Raw genomic sequence first — 17,344 nt, forward strand, 5'->3', positions numbered from 1 at the left:
TGAAGGAGAGCCGCATGCTGAGACAGTTCGGCGGATGCATCACGTGAGATTTATATGAGGACAGTTTCGATCGGGATGAGATTGGGGTCGCTAAGTACTACGGGGAAGATCCTTGTACAAGTAAATCGATAACAAAGCCACACCGGGATTGGTCTCATGACCATCACGCAACTACCCCGAGCTAAGCTAAAACATGTACCGAAAGGTCGGCGATTTATCCCCCATGGCTCTCAACTCGTCAACCGTATACTCTGGTCGCAGCGCGACCAACTTATCCACTCGTCGAGCATTGATCCGCTGATAGGCCACCCTCATTCCGATCACGCAGATCACGCCCATCAGAGCGAAGCCCAACTCAAGAGAATGACCGAGAATATATCGAGGGGCGTCTTGTGTGCGATAGAAGTGCGACGCCATTGCTGCAACACATTAGTACTCTTGGAAGATGATGGGGCTGCATGTAGCAGAATGGGCGTCAGCGTACCTCCTGCGAAGTTGCCAATGCCAATATACATGGCCATTCCGGCAGCGCGTTTGTGACTGGCAGCGAGATTGGTACTGAGCCAGGTAACAAGGTTTGGAATAGCAGGGTAGATTCCTTTGAATCGTTAGTTATGAGGCAGGTAGACTAGGAACGAGATTCGTACCGAGAACTGCAAGGAAGACTCCGAAGTAGATCACTCCCGGAACCCATGTCAAAGATCCCGCTAGGCAAACTAGAAATCCACAGACGATGCAGCAGAGATGGAACAGAAGCAGCGGGGAGCGCTGACCCATGCGGTCGGAGAACCAAGCCGACACGATAGCGGCGACAGCGGCAGCCACGTAGGGAGGTACCTAGGCAGTGAGATTCAGATCACATCAAAACGGAGATAAGAAGCATACAGTCAACAACTGGGCCACTGAGGATGTGAAACCGAGGTCCTTGATGATCGTAGGGAGGAAGAAGGAAATACCGTACAACGGACACACCATGGCGAGGTAGACTGTGACAGTCAGCGGAGATTCTGGTGGATGACGGTGCCTATGAGATGTTGCGTACTAAGAATCCCCAGATAGACCTGCCAATCGCACACGGCATCCCAGACATACTTCCACCTGAACTCAATGGTGTCTGGCACGACATTTCCGTTGTCGGACCACTGCAACTGCAGGCGATACAGGATCCAGGCTCTCTCCTCGTTTGTAAGGAATGAGGCAGTGTCTGGGTAGTCGTACAGAAGAAAATAGGCCCCAACCGCAACGACAACCGTAGCAATACCCTCAATGATGAAGATCCAGCGCCAGCCAGAGTAGCCTCCGACGCCATCCATTTTCTTGCAGCTCATCAGAATCTAGTCAAGGGCAGTGAAATTGCGGTACATACTCCGATCGCAAAAGCTAGAATCCCTGAAAAAGCACCTGCAAAACTTGCGGCGCTGAAGAATATCGCTTGGCGCAGCTGTGCCTCGTGACGGGAATACCACATGGTGATGTAGTAGGCTACTCCAGGGTAGAGCCCGGCTTCTACAAGAATATTAGGACACATCCATCATAGCCCCGCTCAATCTAAACAATGTCATACCAGTGATCCCGAGAAAAAGTCGTGCGATAAGAAGCCCATGATAGCTTGAGACGACGCCCGTCAAAGTCTTCAGACTGTTAGACAGCTACGCTGTGTGGCCATGTTGCGACTAACCATGACAACTCCCCAAGCTACCATAATTGTAGGTATCCATATCGACGGGCGGATCTTCTTCAAAATCAGATTGGACGGAAGCTCAAAGACCGTATACGTGAAGAAGAACACCGTGACTAGAACGTTAGATTATCGCCGAGCGATCGGGGAGTTAGCACATACGAGCCCAGTTGTACTGTGAACCCACTAGATGGAGGTCCTCCTCCATACCCTCAATCCTGGCATTGCCGATGTTCCCTCGATCGAGAAAGCAAAACAGATAGAGGAGGGTCAGGACAGGCATGAGATGCCAATCCATCTTGCGCAGAAGCCTCTGCTCGCTGACGGGATCCCACTCTGTCTCTTGTCTCTGCCTCGTGTCGCGACATGTGGTGCTTGGTACGTGAAAGCTCAGGGGCTTCTGTTCCATTGTCACGAGCAGACTCTTTGCCTGAACGGCGAAAGAGATGGGCACGAAGAGAGTAGTGTTCCCCAAATGATCCAAGCTTTCACGGGGAACGCCTAGCGGTCAGCGCGGTTGCTTGCTTGACGAGGTGCAACGTTCCTCAAGCGTTACGCAAGGGTTGCTGAGGAATGCGGGCGGCGCAGATGGCTGACAGAACCTCTATTTGTTGGCAATCAGTACCGTGCCCTCGAGCAGTAAGACCCGGAATTTGAGCAAGTGGTTGGACTATTGGAGGTGATTGTGGTGTAGATATACTTGTAGCTCCTGATGAACTATGGGTTAAGGTGACATGTTCATGACAAGCAGGCCGGGATCAGAACATTGCTTGGCCGATACAGCAGGCAAAATGTGTTTGTGCTGTCGGTCATCTAGTCGGATTGAGCGCATTGCTGCCATTTGTTGATGGATGGTGACCAGCAGCGGCACCACCCTTCCAGCCATAAGTCATCTTCTGGTATTTGAGGCTCTGGATGGTTCTGCATCTAGCACCAATTATTTGCTGAGAGACATTGCTGGTGGTTTGAACTATGGACAGGGGCGTGTTCCAATCAGTGGCGGTGAGATGGCGGTTATTGTATCAGAAGGGAGGGATCGCCCTTGCAGATCACAGGGTCTCGGGAAAGCTCTGCATAACAAGGTCATAAACCTTAGTCAGTGGCTTTGTGTGTACATGAGCTGGATACTCCGGGCCCCGGGGCAGAGATATTCCGCCCTGTTGAGGTTCCTACCTATCCACTGGGCACTCACTCCAAGTCGCAAAGATCGACAAGCCGCGCATCATGAGATTTGAGGAGTCATAGCAGCCGGGCCCAATCAGGAAATTATTCCTAAGGATGCGCGTGGCCAGCTGTACAGTACACAGGATCATGGGACAGGAGGGCAATCCTGGGAACTTGAGAGAGTAGTTATAATGGAGTACTAATAAGTTACTTCATGCCCAGCTTGCCTGGATCGAAGAAGCGGATATCACGGGCAGAAAAGCCCACGGCAGCCTCCAAAGGAACAGGATGGGGGCTACGGTACTTACGTACTGTACTAGTGAGCATAATAGTCAGTACTTTACGTAGTCTACTACACAAACGTAGGTATAACTTGAGGCTGCTCAACCTACTGAGTACTTTGATATGACTCTCTCGAGTACTCCGTATTCCGTACTCGGTATTTCATCTTTTCATGCATCAAAGCCGCATCCCTGTTCGAGCGGGAGTGAGATGAAGCGATGACTAAATGGCCGGTCGCACACGTCACAAATGGGTGAGGGAAGGGGGTTTGATGCCTGAGGAAACAGGCAGCTACAACACCCACTGCATCGAAATGGAAAGGCGTGACCCGACGCGAACGGCAGGCGACCAATCAGCACACGTCTCTGGTCTGAAACTTTTCCGTCTCCTCCGCTTCTTCCACTCACACAGCCTGCAGTGGTGACTCGGGACAAGGCAATCCCAGCCTAGTTCGCTCTCCATCCATCCCACCTGGCTGAATCTATAGGTCCATCCCCTTGTCCGTTCCTAAGGATCTCTTTCACCTAGTACTAATGAGGTCACTGAATCTCAAAACAAATGTGAGAGGTTTGACCGCAACAACCTTCTCCCCGTCCCTTTTATCCTCTTCCCCCTCTCTCCGACCACCCCGAGCTCCCGAATGGGCACCACCAAAACCTTTGAACACGATTAGATAAATATCCTGGCTGCCCCACATCCTCCTCCCTCGGGTTGAGTCCAACATGGAAGTATCTTCCCTTCCACAAACCTCTGCTAGCCGCCTCAACATCCCCTCGCTCCCTCACGATCATACTGACAACCCACCGATTACCAATTGGATTTCTCCGATCGTACCGATCATGACTGTCTAAAGTCGATCGGGACTTCATCGTCAACTCGAAGACCTTGGACATGCGCACCAAGAGGGGCCCTATCCCCGCTCTCACTGGGCCCTCTGGCCAACCAGCTGGGGCGTCCGATCGAGTTTCCCGGGCCAAAGTCCTGATCCCGCGAGATCGGTCCCGGATCGTACTATCTAGCTCCCGCATACGCACCTCACGTGCCTGCGATCCGTGTAGACAACGCAAAGCTAAGTGCAATGGTGGCAGGCCAGCTTGTATCCAGTGTGATGGCCTGGCCATCGAGTGCACCTATTCCGAACAGAAACGCACCCTCGAGCAAAAAGAGCTCACCCTGCTGCGGAGCACCATCCGACGCCATGAACGAATGATCCAGCTCATCTCCGCTCGACCCACAAACCAGGACGATGATACTATAGATGACCCCACGGATTCAATCCCCTCGCAAGGGGCAACCAAGGAGGTAAGGCTTCCATATCCTGTGGCTTGACTTCGGTCGTCACTGATCATGGGGGTGGTGGTGGTGTGCTGAACCAGTGTGATTGCAGATAGTCCCAGTGGCTCCACCGTCTCAGGAGGAGGCGCCCCCATCCGTGGAGCTTCATTACCCTGAAAGCTTGGATCAAGCCCTGGGAGAGCTTCAGGGGCAGCTTCGGGACCTGCATCAGATCTACCAAGTGGTTCACGATTGTGATCCAGCAGTCCTGCCCTCCGTGGTGGAGACCATCCGGCGGAGCGCATCCGTTCACGATGCGGCCATGCATCTCGACCAGCAGGTGTCAACGCAACGGCCGGGAGTCACCCTTGGCAGAGTGCAGCGGGCCTGGCTCAGTCGACTTTCTGGCAAAGCGGAGCTGGTCTGTCGACATCCCCCGTATACGGTCACGGCGGCGGAGAAGTGGACATCGGTCGTCGATAGTCCGGTAGCCTCGCATCTATTCTCCCTCTTCTTCGTCTGGGACAATCCTACCTGGCATCTGATCGAGCCAAGTGTGTTCCTTGCCGACTTTCAATCCGGAAGGACGCAGTTTTGCTCCTCGTTGCTGGTGCACGCCATCCTCTTTTTTGCGTGTGTATGTATTGCTACCCCTCGGTCAGCCTTTTCTGACCAAAGTAGCACTATTCATACGACCTGGAGAAGCCATGGGATAGGAGGGAGGAGATGTCCATTGCCAAGAGACTGTTCCGAGAGATTGGTCGTCTCTGGCAGCGGGACAAGGACAAAGCATGTCTAACCACTGTTCAAGCCAGCTTAATTCTAGGGCTGTTTTTCAACGCGTCCGGAAAGGATAAAATCGGGACGCAATACATCTACTATGGTGGCCAAATGGCGTTGCAGCTGGGGCTGCATCTTCCTTCGTCGGCCGTCTTCCACAGCGACTCGATGGCGGAAGCGAAGCGAAATCACTGGGCACATAAGCTCATTGCCTGCGGGATATACGATGTACAATCGTCAGTGATCATCCTCCAGCATGACGCTGTATACAAGGTGCTGATGCCCGATAGAATAACAATGCAACTGGGGCGCAAACCATCACCCTGGAAAGCACCCCCCGAGAACTACTTCTCGCAGGAAGAAGCCCTGTTTTCAGATGTCAATCAACAATGGGCGCCTTATCCGTTCACATATCCGACATTCAAGCCCTATGCGAACACAGGGGTCTTCGTCCGCCGCAACCTCCTGATCCTTATCAACGATATTTCGAGTTTTGAGGCGCAGATGCCTCACCGCGTCGATCTTCCGAGCTGGCAACAAGGCACTCTAATCCACGAGAAGTTACTCACATTTGAAAGGACTCTGCCGATCGTGCTTGGGATAGGAAGGAACAAAACCCCCCACAATTTATGCCTTCAGTATGTGACCCAATCGTTCCAAGCCTGCACACCACTGACTTCTGCAGTCTATATTATCACATGGCTGTGGTCAATCTCTGTGGGCTTTTCAATTCCCGAGAAGCCACTACGACCAAGGAAACCATTATTGCTGTGACACAATTCGACCCGCAGCAAGTCTTAGAAGACGCCATGGATGCCATGGCAACAATCATCTTAATGTACCGTGTTTGCCACGGGTGGAAATCATTACCAGTGGTCATGGTTCACTACTTTTTTGTTATTGGGCTCCATGCTGCGTCCAATCTGCGATCTTCAAAGTGGCGCGAAGTGCTAGTAAGCTGCGTGTCAGGTCTTTGGCACATGGGTCTAGCGTGGCGAATATGTCGACCGTTTTTGCGCACGATCCAGTTGGTGTTGAGCACTGGCACCGACGAAACGTTGATTCCCGTCGAGGCGCAGTCCATCTTACGGGAATTCAACGAAAAGCTATGGACCCAGCAAGAGGTCCAATCGGTCTCCGCTAATTACGTCGTCCATCATCATCATCCGACGAGGGATGGACTTCAGGGCGGCGCCTTCCAAGGAGAAACTTTAGAGAACCTGATCCGAGCCTTCGATCGGCTCAGCACAGCGGATGAGCAGGTAAGCGTGGCCGCCTGACACAGTACATGACGACTTTCGGATACGCCCCACTAGATACACGGGTGGTCTACTTTATTTCTTCTTTGCGTTGTTGTTTTTGTTTGCTTCATGTCAGACACGATGCATGATCATGAATGAGCGATGAGAATACACGACTCACGCCATCATCACATATTACTCGCCGAGAACGGTTATCGATAGAACACGAAATCATATACGCCTTCAGCATTCTGAGAGGTCTGCCAAAGTGCCATTGGCGGGCAGGCTACAGCTCGTTGGGTTCATCTGGCCATCAAGATAGCTTGGCAGACGGCGTGCCAGGACCCATGCGCGTTGGCATAGTAGAACCAGTAGCCACCGCCGAAACCATATTATCTTATTGACTAACGATCGATAGTGACCCTCAGCTGTTCGTGTCAACGACCACCAGCTCTTCCTCGGCTCGCCTTGTCCATTCCATCCAACTACCATCATATAACCTTCTAGGGCCCTTCGCGCCGATTTCCGAGAGTGCTAGATCCAGTGCAGCGGCAGTCACGCCGGAGTTACAGGTCAGAATCCACGACCGTGGGACCTCTTTCACGACGGACAATCCTGCCTCCTCAAAGATGTCCTTGAGTGAGCGAGCGGGCAGTATCACCTTGGACGTTTCATCCAATAACCTTGCCAAAGGCACATTGACTGCGCCAGGAATATGTCCCGACCGCAAGCTGGTGTCCTCTTCACTCTGCTTCCCATTGAATCGACCCGCGATTCTCGCATCCACAATCTTAACCTCTTCGTCCCCAACTAACCCCTTGACCTCCTCATATGAGATCACTCTATCAGGATCCGGGATCGTCGCGATGGGATACGCATCCCCCGGCTCTCCTGGGATTCCATCCCCTTTCGAGATCTCCCCCGAGCTCACCGGGTATCCCAAATCCACATACACGCGGAAGTTGTTCAGGACATGCACCGCTTCGTGGCCGAAGAACGAGCACATCCATGCCACGCGCGGCGCGCTATAGGTTCCGATCTCGTATGCGTCGTACACGACGAGTATGTCGGCGGGCCGGATGTCGAGGGCTGTCATGGCGGCGGCAAAGGCTTCGGCGGTAGGGAGCATGAGGGGGTAGGGGGAGGTAGTATCGCGGATGATCGACTGATCAAAGAATCTGTGTTTGTGGCATGCGAGTTGGTACGGTGTATGAACGTGTTTGGGGATACGTGCGTGGACAAGGTAGTGGGTGAGGAGGTGGTATAGGCCCAACGTGTGAGAAGGCTTGCGGGCAGTGTGGCAGGCAGCATCTTTCATGTAGCTAGTGAGGTAGAGAGTAGGTAGATGTGTGTAGCTAGTTTATGCCGAAGTGCAAGTGCTTCTTCGTCTTCATCGCCGTGCTGCAACACCGGTAGTCTGGGTGGTGGTGGAGGAGGGTTGGGTATCGTACTTCGTGCCAGGGAGGTGGTGGGCTTCGAACGCCGGCAGAAGCGCCGGCCGCCCTGCTGCCAAGGGGATGATCCTCCTCGCCGTCTTGGTTGTGGTGACTACATTGTGGTATTCTGCGGGTGTGATGAGGTAGGAGGGGAAGGGGTCTGTCATTTCTTTTGGCTTTGATGGATTGGTACGCAGTGAGGCTTTGGGGGGGGCGCGTGTAATTTAGAGCTCAAGTTGTCGGAATGTAATGCCGGAGCGGACGGACCAGTCTGGGCCCGCGCCTTCGTCCTTCTCCTTCGGGGCGGGATTGTGGATATAATTAGTCAGCCTGCATAAATCTGCTTGGTGCACTGCATATTGTGCCTGGTTCTGCTTTTGTCGAGTTCATCATTTGGTTGGGGGTTTTTGCTTTGGGTTGTTTTGAGGGGTGCTTTAGAGGTTAGTGATTTCTATTACTGTAAGACGGAGTTGTTCTGGTCCGGCTTGGTTGCTTTAAGCAGGTTACTCTCTGGATCAGTCTCTGTGAGATTTGTGTTGTATGCAGTATAAGGATATATACCTCCGCCCCAGCTTGATCGATGGAATGAGTATAGGGGTAGGTTCTGGAGAGTGCAAGTATGGCCAAGGCCTGATACCAGTCTGGCTGGGAGTATGACTGGGGAGTAAATTCACCTTTTGAGAAAAAAATAATTATTTGTATTGCTATACTAGGGAAGTCTGGGAAGTTAGTATAGTGAATGTCTGCGCTGTAGCAGCTTCCATGAATATACACCCGCACATTAGGTCTTTTTTCTCTCACTTCATCTGTCCTTTTTTTCTCATCTTTGAATCTTCATCTCTTTAACTCTTCATCTCTCCTACAGGCATGATCTGTTTCATGAAAATCACTGAGATCGTCAGTCTTAGATCATTTTCAAAGTGTTACTGAGACTATCGATCTTCAACTGATCCAAGAATCTTACTGAGATCATCGATTTTGACCCCTTCTTAACACATTACTGAGATTATTGATTCTGAACTGCTTTAAAAGTCAGTCTTACTGAAACCATCGATCCTACACTTGCTTTGGCTTGTTATCCTGAGTAGGTACGCGTTCTTCATTCTACTTCATCCCCAAGGAAACACTTTTGCTACCTTGTGAGACGGTTATCTCCAGTGTCCTTGTTGTGAAAAAATTTACTAACGCGTTTCTGCGCGCTTCTGAGTTTGATAAAGCAGAAGCAAAAGCAGAGGACTCCTAAGCAAGTTCTTCTCTGCTTGTTCAGCAATCGATCTTTTCGAACATATTCTCGCCACCACAACCGGGCGCAGAAGAACGTCTCAAAATGTTGACGCCTTATGCAGCGACCATAGATGGATTGCCTCATGATGCCCTGGGACGGATCGCATTGTCAGGATCGAGTGAGGAAGATACCGAGATGGATGAGTTGGATGAGACAAACAAGCTTGACGAGATCAACAAGCTCAATGAGCCGAACAAGATATCATGTCACTTTCCCAGGCTACCCAACGAGATATGGGACATGGTAAGCACCTACCTGCAGAAACCCCAAGCGATCTAAGCTAATGTGTGTTCTAGATCGCTTCGTACTTCGTCGAAGACATCGAGGAAGAGCTCTTCGGGCCAACAGTCCAACTCCTAGATAAAGGCATGGACAAGGCTAGCGCCCGGAAATTGCGAGAGCTGCGAGCCTTGAACAAAAGCTTTTATTTGCGGATCTCACCTCTTTTCGCCCGACACATCCAAATCAACGCAGCACGCGCCGGGGTTCCCCGACCATTTCCGCTGCTTGTCTATCTGACCAACAGCGACTACAACACCCATGTTCTTCGGGCCGACATCGCAACCACAATCGGCTTGTCCAGCGGCGTGATGCCCTGCCTGCGCAAACTACCCAACGTCCGAGCTCTGAACTACGACTACCAAGTTCGCGAGTCCCTGACCCCCGGAGAAATGGTCTATATCTGCAACATCGTCATGCGCACGCTCTACGAACTGCCGCTTCTGTACCTGACCGAGCTCCGCATCAGTTTCCCCGTCATCGAAGACAACTCAGGCTTCTTCCCTCTTGCGTTCTCCATGGCCCACGGAGACGTATCGCACGTCCTTCCGCGTCTCACCAACCTGGAGGTGTCGATCCCGACTTACCGCTTCCACGACATTCCCATGCCGGCGGGAGCCCTGGTCATGAACCGTAGCTTCTCAGCCTGGATGTTCTGGCTTGTCCACTGCTCGACGAACCTCCAGTGCCTGACCATCCGATCCTCCGGCGGGGTGCTGGACCTCGACTGGGCGGACCTCGAGCACCTGACCAAGCTCCGCGTGCTCAGACTGGAAGGCGTATGCCTGTCGGCCGCGACGTTTGGGCGGTTCCTCAGCCTATCCTATCAGACACTTCACACCGTCGAGTTGACGGGCGTCGCGCTGCACAGCTGCACCTGGGAGCGGGTCCTGTGGACGTTGGTGCAGCTTCCCGGCCTGCTGAATTTCCGGATTCTCGATTGCGCGTACTCGGCCCAGGGCGCGAGTCGACACCGCGATCCGCCTGTGCTGACGCCGCATGGCCCCGAGGTGAGCGAAACCGAGGCGGCGTATGCGCTCCGCGCGCTGATGTGTCGGGTCAATGCGAACCGGCTGGGCTTGGGCATGGAGCGCATTGTTCTCTGGGAGATTCTGTAGTTTGCCTGCGGAAAGCCTGTCCTTCGGTTGTGGTGTTTCGGACTTGAGTGTGTTTCTGAAGTCACTCTGCTGGCTTGGGACGGTGCTAAAGGGGTCTTCGACAAATTTTCCATTGATTTGGGCTTATGCAAGTCGATTAGGGAGACTGTGAAATAGTGCAACCGGTTGATATTGGCCCTCAAAAATGTTTGTCAAATCTGGTCTAGTCTGAATCAATGTTTTACAGGTACTTACTAGGTACTGTTTCTATATTGCCTTTTTAGTGATTCTGTTCCAGCGGAGAAACATCCGCTCAGTAAGGCGAGTCCGACTGGTGTGCCTGGGAACCGTCTCATCTATGGTAAGGCCACCATTTCAAAAGGTCACCACCGTAACACGCCTCGCTACCATAACACACACCCACTCTAGCTTCATCATTTCTCAAGTTTTCTTCTTTCACCACCGCAGACTGGCCGCTTTCTCCAAAGGAAGGCATTCTCTTGCTCAAGAACTTCATCAATCGGTCGGCGTGCGACATCCTTGGCAACCAACAACTGACGCGCCTGGAAGGCCGATCCGTTTGTAGTAGGGTCAGCCATTCACTCTACTATCTTATACCTCACTCTTACTTCATCATCTCTGCACTTCCCTCTTATCGCCGCACACTGATTTCTTTCTTTAAACCAAGCTACTTTCCTATCCACTTTGGCTTTCTAGCGCAGGAAAAGCGATTTCCTTTGTCGGTCGTTTGGCACGATAAACTTTCTGTGTCTCTCCTTGTCCCCCACTCCCAACAAACCACATACAAATCAACCAGGGTGGTAGCCGCGTTTCAACATCCTCACAGCCTTCCTACCTCTTCCTGCCCGTTATCTACGAGTGAAAGCCCCACGAACATTGACCCAGCCCCTTCGCCACGCTTGACGGGCGAGTTCAGATTCGCCGACATTCATCGCCCACGCCTGGTCCCATCGCAGGAAAATGGCAACCACGATCATGGATCACCCAGCTGAGATCAATGCCATGGTAAGCTCTTTGTTGGACCCGATAAACCATTCAGCACTGACTGCGGACTATAGATCGTGTCCTTTGTCGGGGTGGGGCGTTCGCACCCAATCACGGCAGGCAGCTTCCATGATTCGTCTTCTCGGTTGAGATGCTCCTCCATGTATGGTCACCATGGTTCTGATGTGGGCAATCTGCGACTGGTTAATAAAACTTTCTCCGCGCTTGCTTCACCACTTTATTTCAGATATCTCTCCTTTTGCCTGGGTCTTGGAAAGGCAGCTGCTTTCCGGAGATTTCAGGCAATTTGTCGAAGCCCACATGCAATCCATGCACGAGAGTTGCAGCTCAAGATCTGCCACTGCCTGAAAGATTCTGTGGGGGAGTTTTCTCGATTCATTATAGGAAGCAAGCAGCAGTTTGAGAAGGAATTCATCACTGCTTTGTCCCGCCTGAAAAACCTTGAGACTCTGAGGTGGGTGTTCTGGTGTTTCTCTTCGTGGTGTTCAGAGAATCAACATAGCATTCTCTATGAAGCTGTTATGAGGACAGACCTCCCAAAGCTGAAAAATTTCATGATTGTAGTCTACAAATTGCCTAATTACCCGAGGATTGTCCCAGAGCTAACCGGGGCTTCGCGAGAGCGGGTCAAACGGCTAATGCGACAGATTCGCTGTTTGTGGATTGACCAGCCTGGCCATTCGTTCTCAGGTGGTGATGGATCACCATCACCCGGTCACGACTTCACAGCGTGGTTTGTCAGTGCTCTGAAAAATGATGTTGACCGCGATTCCGAGTCAACACCCCGCAATTCCGAGTCACCACCTCGCGATTCGCTGTCAACACCCCGCGATTCCGTGTCATCGCCCCGAGGAGCGATGACTGCCCTGCAGGCTCCCTCAATTCACCTCGAAACACTTGTTCTAGAAAACGTGCCAGTATCGCTTCATGTCCTCAAATTCCTTACAACGCAGGCTAGGCAGACAATAAAACGAGTGGAGTTGTCCATAGTCATTGCTTACTCTTGCCGCTGGCGTGATCTCCTGTCGCTCTTGAGTCGACTACCGCATCTCGTGTACTTAAGGGTGCACAGATGTACTGCCGTGAAGGAGACTGGAAACTACGCCCATACTTAAATTGGGACTGTTGGTGACGTTTCTTCTGAGGATGAATCCAACGACGAATCCTCTGAGGATGAGCTCGCTGATATCAAGGGGCCTGATGTTGATCTGTCGGGCGATGTCGAGGTCGCTGTGTGCGAAGACATAACATTTTATCCAGGAGTCTTTCCAAAGGAATTGCTTCCAGCCTTTGCCCGTCTGCTGCGTCATGTTGATGCGAATAGAAGTGCGGCTGGGATGCGTCCACTGATGAAAGAATTCGAGTACAAAGTACGTCGATAGGCCGCCCTGGGCTTGCCACATCTGAGCCTGCCGTCCCAGCAGATCGAACCTGAAGAAGAGGTGCCTATGAGAAATCTGCTTCCAAGGGAGGAATAGTTTAGAATCTACGTTTCCTGGATACATGGGGAGAAAGCAGGAAAACTGCTACGCAGTGCTCTTGACAGTAGCGCTTTCCAAACACACTATTCAGGAATCTAGGCTGGGAAGAGGATATTGCGCGGGCTGAGATTTTCATTATCGTTCAATTTGGCTGTCTACATGCGATGTCTTTTGAGTCAAATTTCCTTACCTTGCTCGAAGCTTGAAGATCCATCAAAATGATTTTAGCTAACTAATTTGAATTGTTGTCATTGTTGAATTAAGGAGAACAAGCCTGGACCGATCCGTAGTTTAAAGAAGTCACGAGACGTGCTGTCTGCTGGCTTCTCCGCCCACAAACCTCGTCGTGTCAACCTCACTCTGCTCAGTACGATCGCCCACCATCTCCCTGTTTCCACCAGTACCTCTTTTCAACCATGTGGGTGCCTAATTCAGATCAACAAAGGTCCACTATCGATATTTTTTCCATGATATAGCGATATCAAGCTGTATTTGATCGCGAAATTCAGGTCGCGAGTCTGCAAAGTCGCTCATCGATGTCACTTGTAAGGCGATATCCTACTCCCGAGACCAAGATGCTGACGAGAATATTTTTAGATCTAGGCTGGGCTGACCCTAATTTCTATGCCACACGGTCTGTTTGGGTGCGACAATGCGACCCTCGAACCAGGCAGGTTGCGCAAGGACAATTTGCACTCATGCTGGTTAAGCACAAGTTGAGTCCGTGCAGTGAATGCCAAGCACATCGACTGAAGTCTCAGTGATTCTCTAGCCAAGATAATGTCTACTTGTTAGCTCAGTCGGTTCTCGGCTCATGCTGCAGGAGTCTTCTCGAAGTGATGTTGGTTGTTTACAACCTTATGTCATGGGCCTGACGAGACGGCGATCATTATCCGTTCGGAGAATGCCCAGACGCCGGCAGAACTTGGCGAGTCCGGAACGGTCCACCAATTTGTCGGTGACAAGCTTCCTGTCCGATGACATAGCGACCGAAGGGAGAAAATCAACAAACTCTCACTTTCTGCTTCTGAGTATGCATGATCGATGACTTGTCGGCCACAGCCACTTAGCCACGACATGGCTCGTGGGCTAAATTTATCGCTCCGCCGCTCCTGCAGCGATTTACCTTCTCCCCGACTCAGTGCTAAATTCTTGCCGGGGCGACCCTTAAAGCCGCATCGCGGCGCGGATTGGCCGGATGGGCTCCACCTGGGCCCTGGCGCTTCTCCAAGGATGTCCGGCAGATCGGTGACGTATGGAGCTGGCCCATGACTGCATCGTCGCTTGGATCTGGAGACACTGGGGTGCCTGGCCATGATGTAATAGGTAAAACACCCTGTGCTACTTTTATTTTTGCCATGATTGCAGTAACCAGGGAACCTATATAGGTTGCTAACCTCTCACTCAATTAATGTGCAGTGCAGCAGAAACCATCCCGCAGTACGAATATTCAGCCCTACTCGGGCTATTCGACCCCGTCCACCATGAAGTCCTTCACCATCCTCGCGCTCAGCACCCTCGCTACAGCCACGACCGGATTCGGTTTCAACCCTTTGCACCATCTGGCTGGTATCACACCATACTATGCCCCTCAGGACCCTCCCATTGACCCCAAGCCACACCCGGGCTGCAATGTGACACGCGCCGCATACCTGGTGCGCCACGCCGCCATCTACGCCAACGACTTCGACTACGAGTCGTACATCGAGCCCTTCGTCGAGAAGCTGCGGAACACCACGCAGGACTGGCAATCGACCGGCGCGCTCTCCTTCCTCCGCAACTGGACTGCCCCCGTCGACGAGGAGCACCTCGAGAAGATCACCCGCGTTGGCGTGCAGGAAGCGACCACTCTGGGCCGGAAACTGCACCAGCACTACCCCACTCTCCGCGCGGACAAGGTGTGGACCTCGACCGCCGACCGCACCGTCAAGTCCGCCGAGGGGTTCATCAACGGCTACACGAACAACCAGTCCGCCGCACTGGATCTCGTCCAGGTGGCCGAGTCCAAGTCGACGGGCGCGGACTCTCTGACCCCATACAAGGCCTGCCCGGCCTACAGCTCCAGCTACGGCAGCGACCAGTCGCAGGTTTGTTCCTGCCATCCCTTTTCACACCACTCCCCACCTCCGACCCAGCTAACCAAAACTGGTACAGGAATTCATTGACCACTACACGACCCCGATCATCGCGCGCCTCGACACCCTAGCCCCAAAGTTCAACTTCACGGCCGACGACGTGACGGCCATGTTCGAGCTGTGCGGCTACGAGACGGTGATCCGGGGGTTGTCGCCGTTCTGCTCGCTGGCGCTGTTCACCTCGGCTGAGTGGCTGGCCTTCGAGTACGCCAACGACATCATGTACTTCTACAACACGGGGTACGGCCGCCCGCTGAGCCCGCACATCGGACTCCCCTGGGCCAAGGCCAGCTGGGCCATGGTCTCCGGCACCACCAACACCAGCGACACGCTGTATGTGTCGTTCACCCACCGCGAGCTCCCGCCCACGGTCGTCACGGCGCTGGGCCTCTTCAACAACAGCGCCTTCACCGGCGCGGACGACATCAACGCTACCATGCCCCTCGACCAGGTCAACTACAACCGCGCCTGGAAGAGTAGCCACATCCTTCCATTCCTGGGCAACATCGCCATCGAGCGGTTGGAGTGTGATGTCCCCGGTTACGAGAGCCCGGAGTACTACCGCGTCTTGGTGAACTCGGCACCGCAGCCGCTGGTGGGCTGTCGCGATGGTCCGGGTGAGAGCTGCTCCCGCGAGGGGTTCAGCAAGTTCATGCAGGAGAGAGAGGAGCTGTACGGTGACTTTGGAGGGGCCTGTGGTAATGGGTCGGCTGTTGATACCTTGAGCATTTATAATTAGTTTGGCTGGGTTTGTGGGTGTTGGGCTTTATGAGTAATGATTGATATAGTTGTAATATACAGCCCCTTTCCTTATACTTTCGCAGACCACTCTTGCCTTGTTCACCCCCGTAGTTTCCTACCCTAATGAGGATATCATACTATATCATATGTACGGAAATATCTAGGCGGATCGAATCACGTCATAAAATCGGGGTTAATCTTGTCGATGCTCACGATCAGTCCAACCAAGCCTTGCAGCGGGCAATCAAAGTAGAGAGTCAGCTATTCAGCCACCAAAAGACCTTTGCGTCTCTGCGAGAATTAGACCTGTGACAGGCCCGTCGTTCTCGCAATCTATCTTGACTGGGTTTGTGCATGCAGGCACCCGACTGAAATCTGGAATCATCCTGCCTGTTGAAACAATCTTCGAAGATGATGTTCACAATGAGTCCACTTTGGTTTCCGGGGGATCTTCAGCTTTAGCAAGCTGAGATGTATTGTGCTGTACCGATACACGTGGATTGAAGGTTAGCCAGTGCCCGAGGGGTGATCCGATGAGATGTGTGTGCAAAAAATGAGAGTGCTAGATTGGCATCATCATAAACGTCTACCAGAGGCGTTAGCCAGTGAACCCGATGCAGACATGTTACACAGTACTTACAGGTGCTGAGAGCTCCGTGTCAACTCATCAACTCAGATGACCTCTGGGCTGTAGCACGCGTCGAACACGAGCTTCATTGCGTACAAGACGCCCCATTCCTCCTCCACCTGATAGAAACGAGTATCGTCCTCATCAGTTCTGACCAGAATCAGAATCAGGTTTCCGCTCTCTCCTTGCCCTTTTCCCCCGGAAATCTGAGCTGTCTATTCGCGCGAGACATGGGACGCGGCCCGGTCAAAACGTAGCATTGGGGGAAGCACCTAGACACGAACCGATTAATCGTCTCCTCAACTCAGCAGACCATAATCCAAGCGACAATGACATGCAACCAGCATAGATTACCTTGTCTATAAGACGGATCATTAAACGCCCACCGGCGCACAGCCCACCTGGGGCCGGGAAAGGCCCCACCCCTGGGAAATGTGAGATTGCTGTTGAAGATTTAACGGGAGCAAGGTGAAGACTTACGGTGGGAAGAAGGTCTGAAGATTCCCGTTCTTATGAGGGGAGGTTTTGGAATGAATCCAGGAATTCAAGGATAACATTGGGAAGAAGAGATCGAGGGTGGTCTCTGTGTAGAACTAGTGGGGATTGAAGTTGGCTGTGAGATTCTTGGGGACGAGGTGTTGCGGATTGGGTTGATGACTGGAGGGGAAGGTACATGCTGAGTTAGTGAATGGCCGGTCTACTTGGACGTACTTTGGAGCGTTGATCTGTTTGGTGTGTTTGACAACTTATGAAGCTGTGATTACTCTCTTTCCATCGGTTATCCCTATGAATATACTTGCCTTCTGCACTCGCGCT

The 17,344-nt window shown here is 52.4% G+C and overlaps 6 protein-coding genes across 6 annotated transcripts; 4 read left to right on the forward strand and 2 right to left on the reverse strand.

Annotated features, from left to right (window-relative positions):
• Positions 1-186: 186 nt before the first annotated feature.
• ASPACDRAFT_36930 (uncharacterized protein) lies at positions 187-2,087 on the reverse strand (the record flags this gene model as incomplete). Its single annotated transcript, XM_020200262.1, has 9 exons — positions 187-419; positions 485-598; positions 648-837; positions 886-986; positions 1,043-1,316; positions 1,367-1,506; positions 1,565-1,631; positions 1,679-1,794; positions 1,841-2,087. The coding sequence occupies 9 exons, from the start codon at positions 2,085-2,087 to the stop codon at positions 187-189; spliced, it is 1,482 nt and encodes a 493-aa protein (XP_020051414.1).
• Positions 2,088-4,015: 1,928 nt separating this feature from the next.
• Positions 4,016-6,459, forward strand: ASPACDRAFT_48181 (uncharacterized protein; the record flags this gene model as incomplete). Its single annotated transcript, XM_020202082.1, has 4 exons — positions 4,016-4,426; positions 4,512-5,036; positions 5,081-5,817; positions 5,865-6,459. 4 exons carry the CDS (start codon positions 4,016-4,018, stop codon positions 6,457-6,459), a joined length of 2,268 nt encoding a protein of 755 aa, XP_020051415.1.
• A 385-nt stretch (positions 6,460-6,844) lies between these two features.
• On the reverse strand, positions 6,845-8,023 carry ASPACDRAFT_55418 (sulfurtransferase; the record flags this gene model as incomplete). Its single annotated transcript, XM_020202993.1, has 2 exons — positions 6,845-7,598; positions 7,872-8,023. 2 exons carry the CDS (start codon positions 8,021-8,023, stop codon positions 6,845-6,847), a joined length of 906 nt encoding a protein of 301 aa, XP_020051416.1.
• Positions 8,024-9,183: 1,160 nt separating this feature from the next.
• On the forward strand, positions 9,184-10,538 carry ASPACDRAFT_64684 (uncharacterized protein; the record flags this gene model as incomplete). The annotated part of the gene is made up of 2 exons (XM_020204018.1): positions 9,184-9,384; positions 9,438-10,538. The coding sequence occupies 2 exons, from the start codon at positions 9,184-9,186 to the stop codon at positions 10,536-10,538; spliced, it is 1,302 nt and encodes a 433-aa protein (XP_020051417.1).
• A 960-nt stretch (positions 10,539-11,498) lies between these two features.
• ASPACDRAFT_64685 (uncharacterized protein) lies at positions 11,499-12,658 on the forward strand (the record flags this gene model as incomplete). Its single annotated transcript, XM_020204019.1, has 2 exons — positions 11,499-11,543; positions 11,597-12,658. 2 exons carry the CDS (start codon positions 11,499-11,501, stop codon positions 12,656-12,658), a joined length of 1,107 nt encoding a protein of 368 aa, XP_020051418.1.
• A 1,735-nt stretch (positions 12,659-14,393) lies between these two features.
• ASPACDRAFT_127577 (putative histidine acid phosphatase) lies at positions 14,394-16,004 on the forward strand. The gene is made up of 2 exons (XM_020197037.1): positions 14,394-15,111; positions 15,179-16,004. Exons 1-2 carry the CDS (start codon positions 14,509-14,511, stop codon positions 15,896-15,898), a joined length of 1,323 nt encoding a protein of 440 aa, XP_020051419.1. The 5' UTR covers positions 14,394-14,508; the 3' UTR covers positions 15,899-16,004.
• Positions 16,005-17,344: the final 1,340 nt, after the last annotated feature.

Source organism: Aspergillus aculeatus (genome assembly GCF_001890905.1).
Source record: "Aspergillus aculeatus ATCC 16872 unplaced genomic scaffold ASPACscaffold_22, whole genome shotgun sequence".
Lineage (NCBI taxonomy): Eukaryota > Fungi > Ascomycota > Eurotiomycetes > Eurotiales > Aspergillaceae > Aspergillus > Aspergillus aculeatus.